Source organism: Sprattus sprattus (assembly GCF_963457725.1).
Source record: "Sprattus sprattus genome assembly, chromosome: 4".
NCBI lineage: Eukaryota > Metazoa > Chordata > Actinopteri > Clupeiformes > Clupeidae > Sprattus > Sprattus sprattus.
The window spans coordinates 45,135,170-45,155,230 of record NC_137923.1 but is presented as its reverse complement, the minus strand read 5'-3'; the positions used below and the strand labels follow the sequence as shown (position 1 = coordinate 45,155,230).

Genomic DNA, 20,061 nt, shown 5'->3' with positions numbered 1-20,061 from the left:
GAGTTTTCTTCTTTCTTTTCTCATAAGGACGATACTCTGGCATGCAAGCGAGCAAAGTCTTAAAAGTTTTCAAAACTGTTAACGAAGCCTAAAGAGCTAATCCACCAAAAGCACATTCTCACTGATTGATACAAGCATAAAAATAAGGAAAAGAAAGAGTGAGAAAAAAAAAAGCTAGCACAGAAAATACAAACACCGCATATAGATCAGACCAACAGCCATAGCAACAGACAAAAACGAGCAGTTATAGCTTTTTTTTCTTTCTTTTGAAAACTTGTAGAGGAACTTAAAAGCAATGCAAAAAAAACATTGGGTTGGGTTCATATTGCTTCGCAGTGAGAATAGGAGTTTGAAAGTGAAAACTGTCATGACGTGATAAGAAACTGGGACACACTTTGAGGGAATGGTGATGCCAGTATAGGGGGTATCAATCAGTGTGGCGAGGAGGCCCGCTGGACATTGAGGTCCCCATGTTAACCTTTCTACACCCCCCCCCCCCCCCCCTCAACTAGTCTCATCTGACTCCCCATTGGTCCTGGTCAGAAGGGAGCGGTCTCCACGCCCCCCGGGGGGGTCAGCGCTCAAACTCATTCATAGCAAACCTGCTGCTTAACCGGTGGTTTATTATAAAAGGTTTTTTTGCCGAGTGCCCCCTCCCTGCCGAGGCGTGGAGTGCCGCTCCCACCCAAAACTGACCAACCCCCACCCCACCCCACCCCAATACCTGACCTCTCCACCCAAAACCGCTGAAAACCTGGGAGGGACCTCAAGGGCCTCCTTCTGGTTACTAATCGCGTAATCTGAAGGGCAGTGCTTATGACCTTGAGCTCCAATGGCTGGCATACGATAAGTTTGTGTTTTGCGTCTTTTTTTTTTTTCTTTTCTTTTTCATAAATGATCCAAAAAATTAACAAAAAAAACCCAACAATTTAGTACAGACTTTTCAATAGATATAGATACACATGGTCAAATACACACAACAGGATAGAAACATTTTTTTACGTGTAAAAATTCAAAACCACCGCCTGCTGCCATTTTATTCCTTTCCAGCTCGTCAGCTTCTAATAATTTGGCCTCCTTTAGGCTCTGATGATTGTCACTTTAAAAAACTTGCTCTCAACCAAAATAATGTTTCAACCATAAACATAATATGCTACCTCAAACAAAAGGAAACGAAAATAAGAAACAAACAGAAACGCCTCTGTCAAACCAGTGGGCAGGTTTCTGAAACAGTGCAATTGGACGACCGCAGGCCCTTTAGGACGAGAAGTCAATATGAGGACAAAGGTAAAGGAAACTAACGTCCAACCAATTCCGTCTCCAGAAAAATTACAGAAAAAAGGAACATCCATCAGGAGCCAAAAGGAGAAACCCCTCCCCCACCCTCCCCAGCACACACACCCCACCTCCTTAAATCAGCATATTAGGCAAATGGACCCAGCACACTACCCATGCACACACACCACACACACACACAGACCTGCACACCTTACAAATATCACAAACTCTGCTGAAAGATCCAAGAGCATCTCAATCAAAGCTGAACTAAACATCTGGCTGTTGACAGTCTCCACATCATCTTCACCATCATCATGACCATCATAGTAAGAACAACAATTAACAACAAGAGCAACAACAATGCATCATCTAACTCTAAGAACAGTTAAGATAAGTCACGAAAAAAAAAAGGTCTCTTATTTATATTAAACTCTTACAAATCTGATCTGAATGTATAAATGCATAAAAGGTGAGGGGAAAGGGAGAGTGCCTCCTGTTTGCCTTGCCAAGTCAACCTTAAGTACACACTACGAACTAGGTCTGAAAAGACCAAAACAAATTTAAAAAAAAGAGGCCTTTCTTCGCTAATCCACCAGACCTAGCTGTTGCATTTACCCCATCGAGACACACAACAGTCTACCCACTTCCTCAACCCCATCACCCTCTAAACGAGGGCATAAGGAGGTCACTCAAGACACCACAGGTTACCGTGGCAACAAAAGTGACTCCCATGATGCTCTCCCTGGTCTGCCACACAGAAAAAAGGAACACGATACTTGATGCTGCTACGCACCACCGCCAGCTTATGCAAGTCAGTAAAATCTACTGAAAGACGCTTATATTGTAGATGTAAATATTTTTATATATATTTATATATGTGTGTAAATATAAAAAACAGAGGCATTTACAGCAGTTCTCCTTGATATCCCTTTACAATTCAGTGGCCTGCCATGAAACACACACACACACACACACACACACACACACACACACACACACACACACACACACACACACACACACACACAGCTAGTCTTTGCAGAACAGGAGATATAGAAGTCGCAATGGGCAATGGCTACCCAGGTCACCTCGCTTGTAAAAGATTTTGAGAGGAGAAAGTTAAAACACAGTTGTAAAAAGGAACAAAACATTTTCATTGTCATCACCTCTGAAAGTTCAAAACGCCCCACGCACCCCCACCCCGCCCGCCAAACCCCATAGACATTTGTGACATTTTTGTTGCCCAAAAAGGGCTTGAGGTAAAAGTGAAGAGAGTCCTGCTTAGCTGAAAGAGGCAAAGCTTCACTTGCCAAGATGGCAGCTGTGTGTTGCTTGCGCTCAGTGTATCTTACAAAAAGAAAAGAAAATCATAAAACAAACAATGACAACAACAATACATTTCAACATTCAAAATGAAGAAATGAACAAAAAAATGGCTCAATTTGGGTTTTCTTATGTTGTTTTTGAGTGTGTGTGTGTGTGTGTGTGTGTGTGAGTGCGAGAGTGAGTGAGTGTGTTTTTTTGTTTTTTTTTCAATTTTTTTCTGTGTGCATTGGAAACTCGAAAGCCTCTCAGTGCTGGATTGCTGGTAGAATGGCGGTTCGGTTGGGTCTGGGTCTGCTCGGTTTGGACTGACAGCCTGGTTCGCTGGCTTATGGAACCGCTCCGTAGCAGAAGAAGACGCGCGCGCAAGACAGAGATAGAGATAAAGAGAGAGAACGATAAATGACAGTAAAAGAGTGGAGAAAAACTATTTAAAAAGAGAGAAATGGCGCCTCCTGATGGCTTGGGTCAGGCGAAGTACATGGTGTGCTGGGTGTCATAATGAATCTGGACCGCCTTGGCCAGGGCCAGAGGGTCACGGCCGTTACTCTGGCCCGAGACATGGCTGCCCTCCGCACTGTATAAGAGGGAGAGCGAAAGAGGAAAGAAAAGAGGAGGGGGAGAGAAAATGAACAATCTTTTTTCAGTATGTTGGTATAATTACTTACTTACTTACTTACTTAAAACACTTTAGTCAGGTTAGTCAGAATGGGACACTGGGGTTCCTCCAGGTCTCACCTGTCATGGTCTTTGTCCACCAGGTGGTAGCGCGCCCGGAAGGCCACCAGGCGGGCGTAGTAGGCTGGCGCGGGGATGGAGACGGAGCGGGTGCAGCGCACGTAGGTGTGGCACAGCTGGTAGGTGAGCAGCTGCAGCTCGTCCGCTGTGAAGCAGTTGTCATCCCACAGGACGTGGTAGTGGGAGGGCCGACTGGTGCCCTGCAAGAGGTAAGTGAGTGAGAACCACATTCTCCCTCAACCATCACACTGCAGTAGACAGACAGACTGCCTCAACCCCAGGTAAGTAACTCAAGCAGTTAGCGAGGTTCGGTTTCAAAAATGAGCCATCAACTTATAGTGATAGATAATATAGTGAAGGTATTTGGCAGAACATTTTGCCAAAAAAAGGAAGAAACCATGCCGAGTCTTATCAATACATTTTAATATCCCATATAATGTATGGAATGTGTAAACACTTCATTTAAAAAAAAAAAAATAGATAAAATAAATGCAAAATGTCATGAATTAGGTAATTCATCTGGGAGGCGAGGTACTGGCACTAACCTGAATGCCCGCATGGCTGCAAAGGTAGAAGTCAAACTCTGAGGGATGGGTAATGGTGCTGTCGACTGTGGTGCCTGCTGGGACGTTGCCACTCTTCCCCACCTGCAGAGGGCAACACCGCAGAGGAAAGCTAAATTAAATATACACCAGCAGTCACACTGAAGGCCTCAATAAACTTCAACGACTCCGTGGTCACGCAGTTGCCTCGACTGACTCATTTTCATTTATTGTTCTCCGACGGTTGTGTGTGTTGCAATGCCATTTAAAAAAAAATTAAAATGAGGATGCTAAAAGGCCTTAGCCCAGGTCACTCACCCTTCACTGAGTGAGGATGCTATAAGGCCCAGGTCACTTACCCGCTCAGCCTTGTCGGAGCAGAAGAGGCGGGTGTGGTGGCGTTTCTGCACCACGATGTAGGTAATGCCCGGCCGGTAGTCCTCCTCCAGGCTAATACAGGCCTTCCTGATGGCGATCAGCTCTGGCCAAGCCACCTGATGAGACACGAGAGTATTTAGCCTGAAGTGCACTCTGTTTTGCTCTCTCCAACACACACGCACAAAATAAACAACCACAGATAATTATTTCTGACAATCTCTCCATCTCACACACCCACACATATTCTATGATGCTTTTTACACAAGTGTTTTCAAAGCGAGAATGCTGCGCCTTCATTCTGCCTCGCCATTCTGTTCCACCTCTGAGATTTTCCTTTTACCTGCTGGGTATGAATAATTAAGAACAACTTTTTTTCTTGTTCTTTTTGACACACTGCCTCTTCATGCATCTTCTCACACATTTAAAAAAGGTTTGGAACCTTTCATATAAGTCTAGTCATTACTGCTAATCTGTATCATCACTTGTGGTCAGTGGATGCGGTGTATAGCTCCTGTCGCTAATGAGTTGCAATGCAATTCTCACCAGTTTTACTAAACATTTTATAGTTTATTCTGAATATTATTTATTCTGTTATTATTCTCCACAGAGTCAGCACGTTCGATAACACAACATTGTACGTTCATGAATAGGCCTAAATGTTTTATTTAAAAAACATTTGAATGCTATGTACTATGCAATAGTACATCAGTCTTGTCACTCACTCTCTCTCTCACACACAGACACTAACCCTCACAGACAGACAGACAGACAGACAGACAGACAGACAGACAGACAGACAGACAGAGACAGAGACAAACACAAACCTGCTTCATCTGGCCCTCGGACACCCCGCCTCGGTAGTAGATAATGCGTGTGGGCTTGAAGCGCGTGGCCTTGTAGAACTGGATAAGCAGCTCGCGCACCATGTTGGTGAGGTCCTGGATGACCTCCTGGCTGTAGAGCTGCTCCTGGGCCAGGTCCTGCCGCGATGTCTGCACGCGGACCGTGGCGCAGTAGCGGCTGGGGTGGCCGTCCATGCTGCCCACCACCGCTGCGATGGACGGTTTCTTGCCGTCGCCCGCCGGAGGGTGAGTCACGTCCGCCCCCAGGAAGATGACAGGCTGCTGGAACACTGAGGGCCTGAGGGAGGAGAGGCGACAAAGTGTCAATCAAAATACCCCTGTATCAGTTACCACGGAGATCATCAATTTATTTATTTTTTAATGTAAGATGGCATGTTAATTCTGCTTGAATTAATTTCAACACGTCACGCTTTGACAATAAAAGCATGCCAGCTAACTAGTTAGTCATTGTTTTTTTTTTTTTATAAGGGTGGTATATAGAGCTGAGGGGGTATCTGAAGTAGTGGGACCAAACAGTGTCCTCCTACTCACCTCTGATGGGGCACCAGGACGTTGTTGATGCCGCCTAGCTTGGCGTTGATCTTCAGGCAGAGGTTGGACAGGGTCTGGGGGGACGTCTTCACCACGTTCTTCACCTGGACACACTGGGTGGCCATGCCCAGGAGAGTATCCCCAACGCGCTTCACCTCCGCTGCAATGGAGAACGGACAGCTTAGAGTTAGCATGTTAACATGAACATCGCACGCACCCACGTACGCACACACACACACACACAAGGTGGGGAATATTCCACATACTTGACCGCTTCCATAGAAATGAGGGAGGACCGCAAGTTCATTTCCAACACAAGCACACTAATGCATGCCTGGTTAAAACCAGTCGCCTGCTTAAATTATTGTAAAAACAGAGAGAACGCTTCACTTTTGTATTACTGGTAGTGCATTAAAGTCCTTAGCCATTCCCTCTCACCATAGACGGGAGTCTTTCCAGGCAGGATCACAACGATGAGCTGCAGGCCCACGTAGGACATCTTGAGGTGTTTGAACATGGGCTCCACGCTGTCGGCTCCCTGAGCGTACTTGCAGAAGCAAGGCTGGCCCTGGATGGGCATGCCAGCGTCTTTCGAGATCTTCCTCAGTTGGTCAGTGAAGCTCCTGGCGTCATAAAAGCAAACATTTAAGCAAACTGGTTTACAACTTGCCACGTCATCAGGGAAGGAAAAGAAGAGAGGAGAGGATGACGAGCGAAATGAAGAAGAGGAAGCACTCACTTGAGTAGGTCCTCTCGGCACTGCTTCTGAGGGGCGAAGCACGCTACAGCCCACACCTTGATTTCGATGCCGGCGTAGAACTGCTTTCCCCTCATATCCCACACGCCCTGGTTGGGCGTGGCCACCGTCTTGTTCTGGGGAGAGAGTCCCTACATTCTTAGTGAACCCCTCGGTCTCTGTTGCGGATGCTCACACAAGCCAACCCCTGTACCCCCACCCCCGCAAAATCATCCCCTCCCAACATGTACACATCAGAAATCAGAAACAAATCATCAATTCATTTCAAAACCTGGCCCTAAACATAAAGCATTTAATTTAACACTGGGAGTGTAATTATATTATAATTATATACTTGTTTCCACATAAATAACAAGCTATTGCTGAATAGAACCCATATTATTGCCCAGAGTAACATCTTACTGTGGCAATTTACTTCACATGTTAAGACCCCAACTAAACAAGCATCACAGTTCCAGTGTTCAGGGCTTTAAAAACTGTTGAGTTTAAACATTAAGCACTTAACTTAAGCAAATGGTAAACATTCATATTTGAACCAATTTGGGTAACAAAACACCCTGAAGACTGGAGAATTCGGCTAACTGTAAATCACACAGTATTAACATGCGTGTAGGCCAGCAAAAGCATTTTTTTAAAGCAAGCACAATTACAGCAGTGTTTAAAAATCCTCGTGCCAAGTCATGTTGCCCAATCTCTTCCGTGACAAAAATAAAAAATTGTTAACATGAGGCAGCCAGATATATCCTGTGGAAAAGTTATAAAAACAGACAGAGTTGCTTTTCTCCTCACAAGTGTCATGGCCAAATGGTGTTGAAAAGCCCTATCAATGAGCCCTCGTAACTAAATGTTGTAGTATGTGAGACACTCAAGGTCACTCGAGTGTCCTGTATATTGTATTGTGTGAGGAGAGAAGCAGCTCAGTAAGATCTTTCCCCCAAACATTCATCCACTCTGAGTCACAAAAAAAAGACTATGTTACCCAGCAATCCCTGTTACCGTTTTCAATCATATATTGGAATGTGCTTATATTTAAATGTAGGACTACAATCCATTAAAGTGAAACAGTGCTTTGGTAATGTTACACACACAGCCAATTTAGAGCAGTGTGAACCCAAGTCACCGGTAACATGTCTCCCACTCAAAAAAACAACTGGTTAATAAGTAACCTAGTAGCTCCAGGGGAACAGTTACGCTTCATGAAAGAAAAAAAACAATGTTTACACAAATGTCAAATGCAAAAAGTCCGTATCAAGGCACAAAAACATTCCTTCTGAATGGCTGGGAACAGTGGAGTCTAATATTTGTCCTCATTAGGTTAGTCAAGCCAACACACACACACACTCACTCTCTCTCTGTCTCAAACACACACCCACCAGTAACTCATCCCAACCGTAGCCACCCTGCCCGGTGCCCCAGTACTCACCCTGCCACAGTCCCTGCCAGTGTCAGTACTCACCCGGCCCCCATACTGCAGCATGGGTGCTGGGAGGACTCGCCCGGTGACCTCAGTCATGTCGTTGTGCACGACTATGCCAAACTCTTTCAGGTAGGGGTCGGGGCCTCCCACCATACTGTTGCTTTTGACCTGGTGCACAGTGGGGTCAGAGGTGCTTATGAGCAACGTTAAGAGGTAGGATACCCACACATCCTATATTATTATTATTTTCCTGTTTTACCTTGCTTTACATCTTCCTTGTGCTCTATTTGAACTTCAGTTGGATGTGTGCACCTTATCATTTTTCAACGCTAAGGGGTAACATTAATTTCAAATGGTGGGGGTACTTCACACTTCCTTAAAGATGCAGTCCGCGATTCAGTTTTCGGTTTCACAAAAAGGACGTTTATTTGAACAGTCAATCAAATAACACCCCTCCCTTCCGTGCTGCTAAAGCACCGTGCTGATTGGTTTGGATTGTTTATGGCTCGGTCCGAGCCACCATCTTAGTTTCCTAATTTACAGAAGCAGGACTGTGTATGAATGCCCGTTATTTAAGTGCAAACACTGACAATGGCAATAGACAACTAGAGGACTGAAAACTAGGGGACCCCAAGAAGCAATTCACTGAATCTGAACAGGGGGAGTAGATTTACATTGCAATGTCATGTTTATTCCACCTCCGATGGCGGTGCCAACCTCCACCCACGAGTATTGCTGCTGAAGACTTGGATTAGTGCATCAAAATGCAGCGCAATAGCACTTGAGGAATGTTATGAATGGCACTCCATACAGAACCACTGGAGCAAGAAAAACAACACCTGAAAGACAGTTTTTGGGGGATAGAAGAAGAAATCGCCACTACCTGGGTGTAGTGTTTGTGTGTTCCCACATTTGGATTCAATTACCTCCTTTGACTGTCAACAATGCAGCACCATACATGGAAACTGACACCTTGCGCCTGAAACTGGAATGTGAAAATGGGCTCGATGTTGGGAGGATTTACCCAAGATGGGAGCTCTCAAAGACACAAGGAATTCAGTCAAGAATATGTGGAAACATTTTACAGCCCAGAAAGTGGTGCATTAGTTTCAGAAAGGAACAGTGATCTAGGAACTGTAGAAGTGCACACTTGCTGTGCACACAGGCATGCAGAGTACTTCAACTACCAGTACTTCAGAAGGTTGAGTATACTGGACAGTCACACTATTAAATGTAGTAATCAAGCGATCATGAGTTTAAGGATAGTGACGCCATATCATCTCAAAGTGCTGTGCACAACATCTGTCGGTGGACAATGGGTGCTAACCAGACAATCGGTGATAAGTAAGGAAGTAAAGAAGTAATTCTGGTCTCTGATTGGTTAAGACCTGTCACCTGACCGGAACGGAAAACACGATACACGACAACATTCACACTCTGGTTCTGAATCATCTGAACCTGGGCCAGCGACAGACTAACAGGTAACAGGGTGTTGTATGGTAGGTCTGGACTGGAGGTGGTCCATCTGTCTGCGGTTGCACTCACCAGCCTGCTGATCTCCTCCTGTCGGTCAGGTGCTGAGCGGGCTGTGGCTTTGATCATAGTGGAGGTCTGGTTGTCCGTCAGCTTCTTTATGCACCGTTGGCCTGCTACTATATTACAAACCTGCAGAGAGAGAGAGAGAGAGAGAGAGAGAGAGAGATAATATAAGTGCAAAAGTTCTTAAGCTCAACTGCATTTGTAAGAGTCTATATGTTGTTATCATAGGGAGGTTACACAAGTCAACTCTGAAGTGAAATCAACATGCTTTGATGTGTCTCTGTGCTGGCGAGCTGAAGTCAGGAGCGGGGATACTGACCTCCAGGGGCAGATAGGTGTGCTTCTGTTCCTGTCCCACCTGGAGGCAGGGAAGGTGGGGGTATTTGAGCTGCAGGCTGTACTTTTGTTTGAAATACTGAGCCACTGTGCACTCCATGGCCTGGCCATTTTCTAGCTGGAGGGGGAACCTGTACAAGAGAGAAAGCACTTAAGACAGTCAGAAACACACAGCACCTGTGCACACAACAGCTGTCACACTACTGCTACTGTTAAAACACTACTCACTAAACACTAACATGATCAAGCTGCTGCAAGTGTCATTACTAGTGCTTGCCAACTTCCACTTGTCTGAGTAAAAGTCCACGCCCTTCAGTGTTCTGTGCACATGCAAAATAACTAGAGGGCAGATATGGTTTCTTTGTAAACCTCTGAATTAATAATACAAACAGACCACAGCTACTAATGTGTGTATGACATTCAACTAAGCTCGAGAGCTCTCTGTGCTTTGGGTGTTAAAAAAGGGCTGGCACTTACGTCTGATGGCTGGCTGGGCGGCGGGTGACATTGCACACACGGTACTTCCTCTTCATCTGACCGCAGTGGGTGACCTCCACTTTCAGTCCTTTAGAAAGCCCAGAAACAGAAACTGAAATTCTCATCAAGAAGAATGGGGTACTAAAGGCAAGACCTATCAAAAACTACTTAAACTAGACAAAAAAAACACAATTTTTACTCAAGATATTGTGTTGACATGCATGTATGATCTGGTCAAAGGCCAATTACAAGTTGTGCCCATCATTTCTACTAAAGAGATAACTACAACCAGAAATAATAACTACCAGCAAATGCAAGAAATTCCAATCCAATTATAACATCACTGAAAATATCCTGTCTCAAATAAATAACTTAAAAACTTCAGGTTTTCACGAGCCAAGAGGTTTTGGCTCATCACACTCAGTCATTAAGATGATATGATATGGAAAAGTAAGCAAACATGAAATATAAAAAAAATGTGTGAGTAAAGGCATGCAGTTATTTTTTAGATTTTTTTTGTGCCAAAAAGGTTTTAAACCAATCAAAGGTAGTTGCCCAAACACTGCCCAACATAGCAGCAAGACTCAACACATTTATTTGAAGGGGGCCTGCTTAAGCTCTATGGATAAACAAGGACATAATAACACATTTACACACACCTCTAATCTCCTTGGTGAACTTGACACGTTGCGAATCTGTGAGGGGTTTGGTCTGCTCATTGATGTTCTGGATGTCCAAGACTTCGCACATGAATTCGATGACAGGCTGGGCTCGGTAGAAGGCAGTGGCTGAAACTGAGGTGAAGAGACAAACACAAACAGGATTACTCTGTCTTCTGGGTAGTGACCAATGGCAAGTCATGATACCCCTAAAAGAGCTTTTCACCCCCACCCCACCACACACATACAAATGAAGTGCTATTTGAAGGATGTTGCATTCTGCGGGTTGCAAACCAATAACAACTTGGTTTCCTCAGCACCGAGTTGCTGAACTGAGGCCTTACCATCAATGTTGAGCATCATGTTCCACATAGCTGGGCGGACGGACTGATGGAAGCCGAACCACACCTCCCTGCCTCCACCGAGGGGGTGGTAGTAGCCCTCGGGTGGAGAGAAGAAAGAGCGGCCAACCGGGGTGTATCTGCATAAGAGGAGAGAGAGAGGTCAAAATTAGAAAGGAGCCCCTCGAGGAACAGAACTCACTTATTTTTGACCCTTAGAAAGCTTAGTTTGGCAGAACACACCGCCATCAACACAGGTCTGCAAGTCACCTTCAAACAGTGTAATGGAGTTCTGGTCTAGCAAAGTAACTACCTAAATAGCAAGCAAAAACTTTGCCAACACCACCAACAGCTCAGTTGGCACTGATAAAAGCTTGCCAACATGGTAACTGGTCTCTTTTGTTGATATAGTTAGCGATGTTGTGCTGTAAAGGCTTCCCTTTCATATTGACTGTGTGTCTTGTCCCAGACCACAGAACTGCATGAACTATCACATCCTGGACCTGACGATATACTATCAAAATGAATTATGACTATCTTTTGCTTCACCAAAAGCATTGCCAAAACAAACATCATGACTGCAAGTGTTACGTTTCTATTTTTTTGGCCCTTGTTTGATCCCATACAGGACAGCCTTGCCCCATGTTACCTCATGGAGGGCAGATGACGGGTGATGACATCCAGCGCCTGCACACAATCCTCGGGGACCTCCGGATGATGACCGGAAAGAGCATCAATGAGCATCTGCAGGCTCACTACGGACACCCACTGCAGAGACACCTTGAAAGTCTGGTCCTTCCCTTCACCTGGCAGAGTCACCTCAAGATCCACCTGAGGGCCGAAGGGAAACGGAGGAGTAAGGGGAGAGAGAACCAAATGATTTAGAGGTATATTACAAATATTGCAGAGGCATATGATGAGACCATGATGATGTTTGAAATAACAGCACAGATAGTGTTCTGTGGTTTGCTTTCCCTGATCTCCCTCAATAACCTCACTGCAGCGCAGATATTACACTAAGAACAAATTATGTTTTCTAAACAAAGTTCAGGAGTAGCCCATGGGGATTGCCAGCTGTTGGTCACCCCACTTCCACATTCCAGGAGATTTCAATCTGCCTTACCTTTCCCTACGTCACATGCTTAATGGCCAGCTACCAAGCCAAACATGCTTATTATTAGAGGTCTAAATCAAGCAATCTGATGGGTGAACTAGTGAAATTCAAATTAGAGACATTAACTCTTTAATCTGGCCCTGAGCATAATCCTGGCTGCGGACAGCACCCCACTGGAGGTTGTAAAGGAGGGGTCCCTTACCCGGTCCCTTCCAATGGGCAGCGGATGGGCCGTATACATGTTCCTCTTTCCATCGTATCCAGGCTGCCGGTCCCCAAAGATCTGCATCTTGAAGTGCCTGACCATGGTGTCAACCACCTCTCTGTGAGAAAGAGAGAGAAAAAGAGAGAGTGTGTGTAAGAGCAAGCACAAGGTATAGAGAAAAATCAACGAAAGACACAAATGCACCTTTGTTTGTTCATGCAACTGAAACTTAAACACACACACACACCTGTTGACCCTCCGTGGTCTTTTCTCCGGCTTGATGTCGATGTCATAGTGGTAGACGTCGATCTTGGGGATCTGTACCTGAAAGTGATTGGCCAGCAGGCGAATCGGCTTCCCAACGGTGCCCAGGCCGGGCCGCCGCGGCGGTTGAAAGAGGGAGGTAGGGGCCGGCGGGCCTGGGGGAGATTCTGCACGGGAGCGGGGACATCCCGTACGATCAATACATATTTTATGAACGTCACAACACACATCAAGAACATAAGGCAAGATACTCATATTACCTTGAATAGGACCTTTGACACACACACACACATTTTTCAAATGTAATGAGGAGATCTGAAACATCCTTGTGAGACAGATACAAGTTGCTTTGGTGGTTGTGCTTGGCTGTACCTCAAGTAAATCCCCCCCAACCCCCCCCCCCCCCCCCCCCCCCCCCCAACACAGTGTGAATTACTGCAAAAGTATGCCACGAAATCCTCAGTCCTTTGAGTGAAATTCAAGTAAACACAAACCAATACAAGCGTATGCTTGGCAGACCTGACACACAACAAGAAAGGCTGTTGCGGTGGACCTTGACCTCTGACCTAGGAGGCCACAGGGGACTGGGAGAACAATATAGAACAATGTAAACCCAATTACCGCCAGCCCAATGAAAACCCACTACCCCGCCCTCCTAAACGCACACAAGCCTCCCAGACAAAGAACAGCGTGCCTGAGACAGACAGTGGTGGAGCCATATGGGGGCAAGAGAGAATGGGATTACTCCTACACACACACACACACACACACACACACACACACACACACACACACACACACACACACACACACACACACACCTGTATGTACGTCTTATTACTAACACAAATTATCATCTAGTTGAGTCTTAAACGGGAGTCTTAAACGGGAAACATGGTCATTATATATATACATACGCATGTCTTAACTAAATTTCCGACAAAGCCTCTTGGCATGGTTCCCCTTTGGTGAAAAATGCTGCTTCACCAGACTCGCCTTAAACAACTGCCCAGTATTGGGTTCCGTCCCATGCACCAGCGGGTAGGGACAGGGGAAAGTCCCTCGGAAGGTTTCTGGGAAGAACTACTGTACCAACAAAGTGTGACACCATCGTCTGGGCAACTAGCCTCACTTTTAATGCTTGAGGTTCAGAATAAGAAAACGGGAGTATGGAGGAAGACTCGGGACTAAACCAAATTGGGAGCATGGGAGTAGTGCGTGCTCGAGTGCCTGTGTATGTGGGCAGGGGGAGGGCAGAGGAGTAGCGTATGTGTGGGTTTGTTTTTGGGGAGGGGGGCTGCTATTGGTGAGTAATATGTGTTTGGGGGCGGAATTTTGGGAGTGGTGGGGGAGGGTGGAGCCAGAGTCTCACTGATTTTCCAACTGATGAGTAGCTTGCAGGGGTCCAGTCTCTAAAAGTCCTGACATGCTCCAGTTAGCCAGTGAGGCGGAAAGGGGATTGGTATGGGGGTAGAGGGTAGATGGTTGGGGGGGTCAATCTATACTACTGTTTCTCCCTCCCCTGTAACCAACCCCCTCCTCTTCCCCACCCCACTAAAGCGCTCTTTCTGTCTTCCAAACTCTCCTGAGCCACTGGTAGCTCCTGTCTCTTAGTCCTACTCTCAGAAAAACTGACTGGGTACGGTTAGCGGGTCTGAGTGGGTCTGTAAGTTCTGTCAAGAACCAGACACACACCGACACACACACCAAAAGCAGAGACTGATCTATTTTTAGGTCTCTCAGCTGGTGCTCAGGAGCTGGGCTGGTGTCACCGTAGTCCTTGAGTGGAATGCTGCACCCCCTCACACGCTCATAGCTTCAACCACACACAGTCTCACTGCTTCAACCACACACTGTCTCACTGCTTTAACCACACACTGTCTCACTGCTTCAACCACACACTGTCTCACTGCTTCAACCACACACTGTCTCACTGCAAATGTCTGGCTTCAGCACTGACCTCACCGCCACGGTTCATCCATCAACAGGATCCCCATCACTGAGAACGTGCTGTACAACACACTTCCTCCATTCGATAACCCTAACCGCCATTCTGGTTTTTGGCAACGCCAAACATTGACATGTCCACCATGAATTTCAGGCATAATGCTTTAAAATTTGGCTACCCCCCTAACTCATGGATGGATAGCTGATTAATATCTTCTCCAGACCAGTTTTAAGAATTTGCTATGGCATCCTGCCGCAGTAGTTTACACGCTGATGGGAAATTATTAGAGAACACAGGGCACTAGACATAAACCTGAGTCATTGATGGATACAAATAGTCAACTCTGACTAACCTATATGAACGTCAACAGATGTGTGTGTGTGTGTGTGTGTGTGTGTGCCAATGTAGATCTAGGCATGACCCTTGCAAACCGCCGGTCGAGCTTAGCATAAGGTCACGGAGGAGTGCCCTGATGAGTGGGACACTGCCGCATGTGTGACACCCAGTCACCTGTGAATCACCTGGATTAGAAGTCAGATACACTTTTCGCTTGCCAAATTTGTGATGCCCTGTATGCACAACCCAACATGTCTGTTTCTGGCCTCATGAGTTTACACCATGTAAGCTGGGAAGTTAGAGCAAACTTCTAAATCTTACCGCTGCTCTCTACTTAGTCTAAGTCATGTTCACATGTGCATTGGAGCTCGTTTTAGTTTTGTTTGTGTGCTAGTTCATGTAGTTAGTTAGTCTCCATTGTTGCTTGTCGAAGTTATTCATGTAATGGGCTTGCCCAGTTAAAGCCAATTTAAAGGAATCATTTTGACACAAACGACATAAACTAATTTAGAAAAGAAATTGCATGACAACTGTGTAAAGTCCCATTGGCAAGGCCTACTCAATTTTGCAACCAGTACATTTTCTACCTGGCTATCCTGTTCAGAGATAAATAAAAAACAAGTCTTTTCAACAAAAACAACAAACAAAAAAAAAACCGCAAATATTAATTATAGCCAATTACACATTCATCTATAGGATGATAACTACCTCCATCCTACAACCTTCGAAAAGCATATCTGAAGACAGGACAGAAGACAACTCAACAGGCAAGAGAGGGACCTAATCTTTTCACAGCGGTTCCGTTTAACCCTCTCTGCAGGTAGCCCAAATCACACAGCTTCACAGAATGCTTAAATGGTGCAATCAAGGGGAAATTTAACACAAATCTGATATAGCACATATAATATAAACTCCCCCAGGCCTACGCGGAACATTTGATATAAACTTAAAAACTTCTTGATATAAACAACGCAACTACATTCACAAAAAAAACGCTCATTTCAAAAGTATGAACGTCTACTCATCTGACTGCCTGAACTTTCGAGTCATGGTACTGTGGTTATACCTTTCACCTGAGCAAGTAATTTTTCAGTTTTTCTCTCCGTTTCCTTACAAGTTAATCATCTTTAAGTTATTGTGAGTCTTAGAAGTTCTGTAGAAGCAGCAGCCCCAGCCACACCCCTTGATTGAACTATGAATAACAATTTACCTTCAAATCTCATCCATGAAACCAATCTGTTAGTCAGATCTCATGTCGCATGTCACACAGGATGTCACACAGGATGATCTATTATGATGTATACACATATACTCTACACATATCAAGTAAGAACATAATAGTTACACAAAGCAAATTCAGAGGCCATGTGGCGGTGGATGACATAGAAATACAATAACTTGGAACTTGACTAGAAACATACAAGAACAAATTCACTCTTTTGGCAGTGGCTATTTATCCTGAAGTTAGGTAAAGTAACGCCAATGTTGATCAACCAACCACCTGAACCCAAGCTTGTAAAGCAACGCATTCACTCTTCAACGTGCCTTGTGGGATATAAGGTTGTTGAGTAACAGTTTGAATGGCTGCTATCATGGTAGCCAAGTAATTCAATGAATGCTGGCTGTATTAGGAGGTGCCCTCTCATACTTAGAAAGGTAGACACTTCAGCCTACCTCTTTAATTGTAATTGTATCCTTTTGCACTGAAAAAAAAAAACAATTGTGTCATGCACTCTGGACTGGCTGTAGGTGCTTTGAGCAATGTACACCCATTTGAATGATACACTGTGGTAAAATCTGGTCATTTGTATTGCCTACTACTGCAGATGAGCAGGCCATTTTACATGTTTTGCCTGAATATAAAATGAGCATTTCTACCATTAGCTGAATAACAGCCATTTCCTTTACCATAAACACAGCTTTGATATCAAGGAAAAATTAATAACAACCTTACCAAAAATATTTGGTGAATGTGTATGTTTATATTACAGATGAAGTGAGCAAATAATGACGCGGTATACTCTAATCCATTCTATAATGTTTTTATGTCTTTGTTTTAGGCAAAGATTACTTTTGAATACCGTTTTTTTATATTTTGAAGCCTGAAACAAACTGATGAGAATGCACTTGAGTTTTGAGAAACTGTCATTTACGATTGCATAATCACTGTAGGTCTTCGTTTTCATTTCCTGACAACAAAAAACACAAATTGGTCTTTTGAAAGGGACATGCATTTATCAGACAATAAATGAAACGCAGTGAAGCCAGGTTGAATTATTATATAGATATTAAATTAATAGCGGCTCTTCCAACAGTAATGTCAGAATTTTTCAAAACTGATGCAAAAGACTGCAAAACCAATTTTCTGAGAAATCATCACTCTATAATTGGCTAGAGACATTAACTTAACCTTCTGTTTACATGTAGTGTGAAAATGGAATGCCTAAAGCGCTCATTTGAAATTGAGAAATAAATCTGACAATGCAGCCATTGGAATTTGCCTTCTGAACATGCATTCTGTACAGGCAGTTCTGAATTTAGATGTAAGGACCTGTGGCCCTCGTGGGAAGACTTGCATGGTGTTTGTGAAAATAGCAATGTGAAGAAGTGTGTACTGCTGTGTTTTAACACTCCACTGTTACGCTCTAACATGCTTTCGCAAAAACAAAAAGTCCCTTTTTTTTAATTTTTTTAAAAGTTCAAAAATACACTTGGACTAAAATGTGCAGACAAAATATAAAAAATGTGGCCTACGTGTGTGTTTGGCTCATACTGTCTGTTTTGGTTCCGTTATTTTGTTAATATGTTACACAATCATAATTGCAGTAATGATGACTAAATAGCCGTTATCTCCGTATTCTATATTACCAAGAATAAGCGAGCCACAGGAAATAATTACACCAATGTTACGGAAACGGCAGCCGGCGATGTGTACAACCCGAGGTAGCATAGAATGGAAACGGTAAACTACATCGAATGGCTTCCACTGACGACCAAAAATGTGGAAATTAGCGATCGTAACTTTACAGTGTAAAACGGAGTAATGCGTTGTGTTTATTTGCTTCCAAATAAAAATAAATAAATACAATCAACTAAAGACAAAGAGCGTCGAGTGTACTAAACGACGATGCCATCTTGATGCATTGTTATTGTAGTAAACGTTAGCTATCGCTATGTTGGATAAGGCCAATAAGCCTTGTGCCACAATCGATAGCATAAATAGAAAGGCGATTGGCCTCAAACACGCATTATTTACATTGCAAAGGACTTGTTGTATTCGAGTGGTGACAGATACGCGGAAACCATTCCGTAGAGCATGTTTTTTTTTTGTGAAGGCATGCTCATTTACATAGTCACTACTCTGATCACGCTGCTCGAATAGGATGCAAAAAAATCTTTGACGTTAATTCCACGTTGCTCATGCATTCCTCATTCTGTGCACAATATCGACTTTCACGACATTAAAACGAATTAATACAAACACTATGAACATGTCTAAAACTGCAGTTTGGTAGATTAAAACGAGCCAAGATGGTAAGCTTGCTAACTGCATGACAGCAGACGTGCGTCCACACACACGACACGGAAGAAAGTCTTGGTTAAATCCCCCACACAGTGCTGCGCTGCCCTCCTCCTTGGCTACCTGCTGCTTGAACGCCAGCAAACAAATTAGCTTGTTTGACCAATAGTTCTGGTTTGATCACATACTATAATGTTGAAGCTCAATGAAGAAGAATCGCCCAAATTATTCATTGGACAAATACATGAGGGCCTGATAGCCTCGTTTGTTTTCGTTCTCGTCGTTGAGGCCTATCATGCAATCATCCACGGCCCCCAGTGAGGCAATCCATTAGCCCGCACTACTCTGTCATAAGGCTTCTCATTTTAGCTCTTACCGGGTCCGAGCGCTTCCATGGCCGAGGGCTCTCTCTCCGTCTCTGTCCCGGCCTGGCGGCTCCGTACCGACACTGATATTGGGGGCGGTATCTCGAAGCTTAGTGGGGCTAATTTAAGAAATGGAAGAGGTGCGTAGATATCCACAGCCCGTCGAGGGTGCGTTGTCTTCTGAGTGATTTAAAGCAGATCCTGGGGATATTTAACCGAGCATGCGTCAGGACGTATGAATCCAAACTGCGCCTGCGCGAAGCGAAAACAGTAAGCTGTCTCACAGACAATAGCTGTTTGGCAAAAGTAACGTTAATCCTAGTTGCTTCTAAACACGGTAATTGATTTATTTGTAAATTAGGGGATTATAATTGACAGCCTCGAAACAAATTATGACCAAATCATCATCTTAAATGGAACGTATTATATCTCAATATGAAACGTGCAATGTGTGAGTCAGATGTAAAGAGAGATGCAAAAGTGTGTAATGTGACACTTTATTGTGTGTTAAAGGAGAGACGAACTAGGTGTCTCACCGTTGAGCAAATTGCAAGCATGTGGTCTTTTTACGTATGTGAGGGTGAAAACTCTCCTTCCTTTATAGACCATGTAGGCCTACACACGTAGCCAAAGAGATAGGCTACTGGCAGTATTTGCACTTAGAGACAACTATAATGTTGATGTTTTCTAAGGTTAACTTCACTCGTAATATGTCATTTTAGGTTTTGGATAGATCGCCTCAGATGTGGCTTGTGATTGTCAATGGTCTCAGCGGTCTTCCGATTTCCTATTCAGTTACACTTGGCTGCCCTCTTGGGGTCAACTATGTCATATGCAACAGGTTGGACTTAGTGCTGCAGTGCTTACTTTATTACCACCGTTTTGGTTTGAACAAAACGTGCTCTTGGCTGCAAATTCCATCTTGGATCACACCCAGCTCTGTCACTGGTTTGGGCACCTTCGTCCAAACTTTGATTTAGCCCCTCACAAGCTAATTCACATTAGACAGGGAGTGTCTGTGAACCATCACATTGCCATTGCTTATTAGTCCCATGTTGTTCAGTGCAATGTTTCAACTATTTGTATAATGTGTGATTCGTTATTCTCTTGTATCTAATAAACAAGCCCCG

At 44.3% G+C, this 20,061-nt stretch overlaps 1 protein-coding gene across 6 annotated transcripts; it reads right to left on the bottom strand.

Moving 5' to 3' along the window:
• Positions 1-1,408: 1,408 nt before the first annotated feature.
• ago4 (argonaute RISC component 4) lies at positions 1,409-19,098 on the bottom strand. 6 transcript variants are annotated; one of them, XM_080837683.1, is made up of 18 exons: positions 18,943-19,098; positions 12,746-12,929; positions 12,496-12,616; positions 11,829-12,010; positions 11,183-11,319; positions 10,839-10,973; positions 10,180-10,291; positions 9,686-9,833; positions 9,373-9,492; positions 7,834-7,995; positions 6,393-6,541; positions 6,092-6,276; positions 5,654-5,813; positions 5,084-5,399; positions 4,241-4,375; positions 3,885-3,986; positions 3,340-3,539; positions 1,409-3,178 (listed from the first exon to the last, which is right to left on the bottom strand). In XM_080837683.1, exons 1-18 carry the CDS (start codon positions 18,959-18,961, stop codon positions 3,070-3,072), a joined length of 2,676 nt encoding a protein of 891 aa, XP_080693809.1. In that variant the 5' UTR covers positions 18,962-19,098; the 3' UTR covers positions 1,409-3,069. The 6 variants fall into 6 exon arrangements, with proteins under 6 accessions (XP_080693809.1, XP_080693810.1, XP_080693813.1 ...); XM_080837684.1 differs by having other exon boundaries at positions 6,393-6,526; XM_080837687.1 differs by having other exon boundaries at positions 6,393-6,526; positions 7,867-7,995.
• Positions 19,099-20,061: the final 963 nt, after the last annotated feature.

Excerpts from the sequence above, each read along its gene's own strand:
- ago4 (XM_080837683.1), bottom strand. Across the intron at positions 12,617-12,745 it reads AGACCACGGAGGGTCAACAG|AGAGGTGGTTGACACCATGG; the intron begins GTGTGTGTGTGT and ends TCTTTCTCACAG. Across the intron at positions 3,987-4,240 it reads GCTCCGACAAGGCTGAGCGG|GTGGGGAAGAGTGGCAACGT; the intron begins GTAAGTGACCTG and ends TGCCCTCTGCAG.